Source organism: Cetorhinus maximus, chromosome 15, assembly GCF_964194155.1.
Source record: "Cetorhinus maximus chromosome 15, sCetMax3.hap1.1, whole genome shotgun sequence".
NCBI lineage: Eukaryota > Metazoa > Chordata > Chondrichthyes > Lamniformes > Cetorhinidae > Cetorhinus > Cetorhinus maximus.
The window spans coordinates 66796924-66804093 of NC_135893.1; the positions used below are offsets into that span (position 1 = coordinate 66796924).

Below are 7170 nucleotides of genomic sequence, written 5' to 3' on the forward strand. Positions count from 1 at the left end.
TCTGTTACAGTTATGTTGGCTGAGAGATAGATATTGGTCAGGAGAATAGAGAGAACCCTCCTCCAGTTCTTTGAAGTAATGCCATGGGATCTTTTACATCCACCTGAGAGGGCAGATAGGGCCTTGGTTTAATGTTTCAACTGAAAGATGGAACCTCTGTATTTAATAGCTTCCAAACTTAGCTACTGAGCAATCTCCACATATATAGAGATTTGCAGTGGACACTAAGTCCCCATAAGGACAAACTCAATTTACAAAGCTCCAAACAGCATAAATGCAGGCTGGCAAAGGCAAACTATAAGGAACCCCCAAGAATGCTGAAAGGTACTGCTAGAGTTTAACCAGCTGAGGCCACACAGCTAACCTTCACAGAGTGCCAGTAAACTTCCTCCTGCTTATCCTGTAAGTCTGATAGGTTGTTAAGTGCCAGCTGTTGTTCAGTGCACCTGAGTCAGAAAATTGTGAGTTCCTGTCCCACTCCAGGGATGTGAGCACAAAATCTGCCAGAAGTAATGAGGCGGTGCAGCACTGTCAGGGGTGCTGACTTTTGGATGAGATGTTAAACTGAGGCCCAGGCTGCCCTCTCAGGTGGACATGATAGATCCCATAATGTTATTTCACAGAAGATCAGGGGAGTTCTCCCTGGTGTCCTGACTGATACTTACCTCTCAACCAGCAACATTAAAGCAAGAGATTTGGTAATTACCTCATTGCAATTTGTGGGACCTGCTTGTGTGCAAATTGGCCGCTGAATTTCCTATGTTAAAACACTGACTGCATTTCTAAAAGTACTTCATTGGCTGTAAAGCACTTTGGGAGATCCTGAAAGGGGCTATATAAATGCAAGTCTTTTTATTTCTCTTGGTTTTCAGGCTTACTTGGCATAAATGAGAAAGTTTCAAGCCAACCTTGTCGAGTCTACCCTATCATAGACTCATAGAGGCATTATGGCACAGAAGGAGGCCATTCAGCCCATCAAATCCAGTCAGTTCCATTCCCTGCTCTATCCTTGGAGCCCTGCAAGTTTATTTCCCTTAAGTGCCCATCCAATTTCCTTTCAAAATCATTCATTGTCTCTGCTTCCACCACTCAGGTAGGCAGTGCGTTTCAGGTCATTATCAGTTGCTGTGTAAAAAAACTCCCCCCCACCACTGCCAACCACCCCCCCCCCCCCACCCCACACACACACACACACACACACACACGCTGCCACACATCTCTTGCCCAAAACCTTAAAATCTGTGTCCCATAGTCCTTGTACTATCAGTTACTGGGGAACAGCTGTTCTCTAACTTAGCTATACTTGTATAATCTTATACACATCTATCAAATTTCCTCTAAACTTCCTTTGCCCCATCAAGAGCAGCCCATAATAAATAGAAAAGGAAAGTAACTAGTACAAAACACAAGGGCACTAAATTGGAATAGGGCAGATTTTAGAAAAATGAGTGACCTCCCAGTATGAAAAAACAGTAAAAGCTGGGAAGTAAGAGTCCTAGTCCGAACTGTTTCTTCCATCTGGGCTGGCTAAGGAGAAGTAGAAGGAGAAATTGATATGCAGAATTGTACATGAACAATTGCATACTTTTAAAAATGAGATTGCCAAGATGCTAAATAAATATATACTATTAAAAAATAACTGCTTCAAGTTTCAGAATACTACAGATATGAAAAAAGGTTAAAACAAACTAGGATTGGTGAAGATGACATGAGGCCTATAGATATGATAAAATTTAAGAAAGAATACAAGAAAACATTGGAAGATTAAGAAAGGGTTAGGGAAGTGATGAGGGAATACAAAGGGGAAGTTTAAAAAGAACAATAAAGCAGGCAGCAGCAAAGAAGAAAACTCAAATCTGGGTGCCATCAAAATGATGAGACATGAAAGCATTGTAATTTCCTTGTCCCTCTTACTTTCCTTCACTGTGGTCAAGAGCTCAAATATCAGGAGACACAATTAAAAGTGAGAATTAGAAGCAAGGAGGGAAGTCAGACAGAACATTTTCAGCCATGGGGAATATAATATCTCTAGGTCCTCTTTCTCCCTCACCTCCCATAGTGACAAAATCTTCTATTCAAACCGGGTAGGCAATTTTCAGCTTTCATTCAAGAGAGGTGAGGCACTTACAAATCTAATTTAACTGGTTGCACGAGTCACTTAACCATACAGAATTAGTATATGTGCTTCCTTTACAGAAATGAACTGTTGACAATCAGTTATAGACTCATAGAATGACAGAGTACAGAATGACCCATTGGGCTTGTGCTGGCTCTTTGAAATAGCCCATCGCCCACAGACCTATTCTCATAGCCTTGCAAATCATTTCCCTTCGACTATATATATATATATCCAATTCCATTTTGAACGTTATTATTGTATCTGTTTCCATCATCCTGTGAGGTTTGATATTCCAGATCTAACAACTCACTGTACACAAAAGATTCTCCTTAGCTCCCCTTAAACACCTGTTACCAATCCACATGCCTGTGAGAAAAGTCTCCCATTAAACCTTCCCTTCTCTTGGAAGAACCATCCCTGCTTCTCCAGCCTCCCCGATATCATTCCCGTAAATTCTGTCTGCACCCTCTCAAAAGGGTGTGGTTAAAACTGTTTCACTGTTGCGTTAGAGACATGACAGCAATGCACAGAAAATTTGCATTCTTATAGCACATAAAGAGCCAAGCTAGGAGTGAGACAGGAGCCAACAGGTGGAATACGAGGGATGGAGTTCAGGCAGTTGGCCTGCTTTCAATTCATTACTTTTGAATTGGCTCTAAACCATTAAATCTGGTTCATTTGGTGCTAAGCAGTGACCCATTGTTTTAGATAGGCCCGTCGATAATCATACAGATTTGCTACATTTATTGAATTATACATCAAGCTATTTCCTGATTAAAATAATGTTACAAGTAGAAAAACAAATTAATGATCTGATCACTTTACTGCTGCCTTCAGAGATTCTTGGTAATGACTGCTAATTTATTGATAATTAAATCACTGTCGAAATTACTATTCCTCAGTGGGACTTGTTACCCATCAACATTCACTGGTGTCATCTCTAGATCAGCACCATAGGTTTGTTATCTGTGATTTGAGCTTCTCATCAATGCTAAACCTGTGCGTGAAGGAGTGACCGGAGGCAAACTGAAAGTTGAGTGTGACTCCCTTTTCCAGGGAGCCTCTATCCACTTCCCTCTAGTGGCAGGTCAACTCCCAGTTCAGACTTCAATTACATTCATGAGCTGTTTTGATTCATGGGATCTTTTACATTCCTCCGAGAAAACAGACACTCAGCTTAACACCTCGTCTGAAAGGCAGCACCTCAGATAGTACAGCACTGCCTCAATACTGCACTGGAGTGTTAGGTTTTGTACTCGACGCTGTAGCACAGAGTCTGAACCCACAGTGTACAGGCTCAGATTTGAGTGCCACCCACTTTGCCACGGCTGATGAGGTTGCCATTGCCAACACGTACAACCTCATAAAATGGAGAGGTGCAGGATCCCACAGAGAAGCCCCCTAAACTGTGAGAATGAATAGAATGCAGCTCAGAGTACAGCTAAGAATAAAAAGACTTAACTGGCAGTATGGTAAGCATAGAGACCTCTGCTCCCTGCACAGTGCGTTTAACTGCATGTGCTTCACAATCAATCACTTGACCGGAGTCTTATCGCTAAGCCACCACCGTTCCCAAACAGTCTCTCCCTCTCTCTCTCTGACTAACGTGTCACAAGTCACCTCTCATTTCCTAGGGTTTAGATCACCAGAAACTTACAACATCTTCTACCATTAAAACAAAAGGCTTTGCATATTTTGAACACCAGGGAGACTTGACATAGATTTGTGGAGCTTTGCCATCTCTGCCTTGAACCCTGAATTAACATCCTGTATGGATTGAATTAAACACACATCAGGTTAACATTTAACAAATGGAAAATTGTTACATAGGTTATTCAATCAGCTGATTAGATCATGACTGTAGCTTAACTCCACCTGCCTTGGTCCTGTAACCATTAATAGCTTTCCTAACAAAAATCAATCAATCTGTTTTTAAATTTTCAATTGAATCCCAGCCTCAAGAACTTATAGGGAGGAGAGTTTTAGATTTCCAATACCCTTTGTGTGAAGAAGTGCTTCCTGGCATCACCCTTAATGGCTTAGTTTTAAGGTTACACCCCCTTGTGCTGGACTCCCTCCACCAGAGGAAATAAGGTAGACAGAGAAAAACAATCACACCTTCAACATTTTCTTCAATTCTTTTCCTAGGGACACATTGGACATGAGTACAGTTTTGTACAGAGTGAGACCTTGAGGACTACACTGCAAGAGATGGAGCCTCTAAAGATATCCACTGTCCCTGTGTGGGAACAAAGCACAGAGAAGATCAATGTATCATCATTTAATAATGAATCCAGTAACTGGACCAATGGAAGCCCATTTATGTCTAGTGTAAGCACCATTGTGCTTCCTGTGATTTATTTCATTGTTTGTGCAATAGGACTCAGCGGGAATACTCTGGTCATCTATGTTGTTGTGTGCTATGCCAAGATGAAGACAGTGACCAATATCTATATCCTGAACCTAGCTGTGGCAGATGAACTCTTTATGCTTGGACTGCCATTTATTGCTGCCCAAAATGCCTTGAGCTATTGGCCGTTTGGATCCTTTATGTGCAGACTGGTTTTGACGGTCGATGGCATCAACCAGTTCACCAGCATCTTCTGCCTGACCGTAATGAGCATTGATCGCTACCTTGCAGTAGTTCACCCTATCAGATCCACCAAATGGCGCAGGCCCCAGATTGCCAAGATGATCAACGCCTCGGTGTGGGTATCATCCATCGTGGTCGTTCTTCCAGTTATCATATATTCAGATGTCGCTGACATGAACACTTGCAACATGAACTGGCCAGAACCCAAGTCAGTTTGGTCTACGGCCTTTATCATATACACAGCAGTCCTGGGCTTCTTTGGCCCGCTGTTAATAATATGCCTTTGTTATCTACTCATTATAATCAAAGTCAAATCTTCTGGTTTACGTGTTGGATCAACCAAACGAAGAAAGTCTGAGAGAAAGGTTACCAGAATGGTGATCATCATTGTAGTTGTATTTGTGATTTGCTGGCTCCCATTTTACATCCTAAATATTATTAATTTAATTTCCACTTTGCCAGAGGAACCTGTTTCTGTGGGAATATATTTCTTTGTGGTGGTCCTCTCCTATGCCAACAGTTGCGCCAACCCCGTGCTCTACGGGTTCCTGTCAGACAACTTCAAAAAAAGTTTCCGGAAAGTTCTGTGCTCGTGCAAATCCAACGGCGTCGAGGATGCAACTGAACAGAAGCAAGAAAAGAGTCGATTTCCAGATACATGCATGACACAGAGATTGGCTGAACCTAATGGCTCCATGCAAACTAGTCAGATTTAAGGAAGGTGCCCCAGTCACACACGGTGATACTCGTGAGTTCTAACAAAGCTCTCTCCACTGCTTGATGTTTGACCAAGTGGTTGTTGAGAGTGCTCTGAAATGTTTTAAAGGTATAGAGCTCGCATTGGGCTAAATATGAGCATTTACTGCAAACTTTGGTGGTCCTCGATATTTATTTAAGATACATGTGTATGTGTGTACAGTTCTTTGGTAAAGGAGGGAGGCATGGATTTTGAGAGTCTGGGAACTCCTTCAAATGTACATATGGGAGGAGTTGCACTTCCCACTTAAAATAAGTGGCCCTCATTTCATTTAGGGTGGCATAAGTGTCATGAATCAAGTCAGCCCTATTGGGTTGCTTGTTTCTTTTCCCAAAAACCTTGGAAAGATGCATCTTATGGTAAGAGATCATTGGCTTCGCATTTACATTTTTTGTGCGCAGCGGTCAATGTCTTGAAGCAAAATCAATTTTAAAGCTGGACAGTGTATACCTTCTTTTACTACTGATTGATTGTGCAGTGTGGTGCTACAGCTGCTGAAGGTCAAAAAACTGCCCTTCTGCCCTTTCACCTCCAGCATGTGAGTATAACTCTGGTTGAGAGAAGCCTTCTCACCTTGAGGAGCTCTGAATGCCCGAATACTTGGTCAGCCTCAGTCCAAAGGCATGGGAATTGATACAGTATGGTTCAGAAATCTATGTGGAAAATCCTAGCATGGGAAGAAACAAAAACACTGATGCAGTTAGCAGGCATTTTTTTGAAGGAACGAAAAGGGTTCATTTTTAGGTAGAGTGGAGGAAGATTTATTTCCCTTCATCCTATGCTGCACCTAAACTGGAAGTTACCAAGTGGGCAGAATCTTCTGGAGGCAAGACTCCACGTCGCAACCTTTGGGGAAGGCTGCTGCATCTTGAACCACTCGGAGCAGGACTTTTCAGATGGCGGGGTTTCCCAGGAATGTTAGTTGGCTTGAGACGGGACTGCTGCCCCTCACTTTGATGGGAGTTCTGCCTCAGAGAGCTCCCAGCCACTCCGATCGGCCAGCAGCAGCATGGCCAGGACTGGGACTACAAGCAGTCCCCAGGCTCTCCGTCCCAGAGTCCAGGACCAGGTATGGTGCAGGGGTGAGGACGTCTCACGTCGGGGAGGGGAGATGAGGCTTGAGGTTGGTGGAGAGAGGAGCTTGGGCTCTTGATGGAGAGGCCAGTGGGAGATGGAGCCTCGCAAGGGCAGACCTTGAGTGGGGTGGTGGTGCTCTATATGGAAAGGGCGATCTTGAGGGAGGCGACACCCCTACTGCACTTCCCGCCTAAGGCCCAAGCACGATTACCTGCCAGGCTTACCCCTGCCCTGAACACATCCTGCCAGCCTCAAAATTGAGGCCAAGTGGGCAGTGGCCGTTTAATGGCCAATCAGAGGCCGGTAGCTCTTCTGTACTCAGCTGCGCCACTGGGGAGGTGGTGGCTGTTCCAGGTACTGCACACACAAAGGCCTTGCATCAAGGGGGGACCCAGGCACAGGTGAGTGATGGCAGGAAGGGCATCACGGGGTAGGGGTCATGGAGGGGGGAAGGGGATCTGCAGCAAGGGTTGGGGAGTGGCTTGCAGCGGTTCCCTCCTTCCTCATGCCAGGACCCTTGATCAAGCACTGAGTATTTTTGAAGAAGGGAACCCCCCCACAACCTAACCCCCCCACCACCCAACCCCACCCCCAACCCTGCTACCTGGCACCCACATGCAAACA

General features: G+C 44.2%; 1 protein-coding gene across 1 annotated transcript; it reads left to right on the top strand.

Moving 5' to 3' along the window:
* The first annotated feature begins 4330 nt into the window (after positions 1–4330).
* Positions 4331–5562, top strand: LOC144691225 (somatostatin receptor type 5-like). The gene has a single exon (XM_078559275.1). It carries the CDS (start codon positions 4331–4333, stop codon positions 5426–5428), a length of 1098 nt encoding a protein of 365 aa, XP_078415401.1. The 3' UTR covers positions 5429–5562.
* Positions 5563–7170: the final 1608 nt, after the last annotated feature.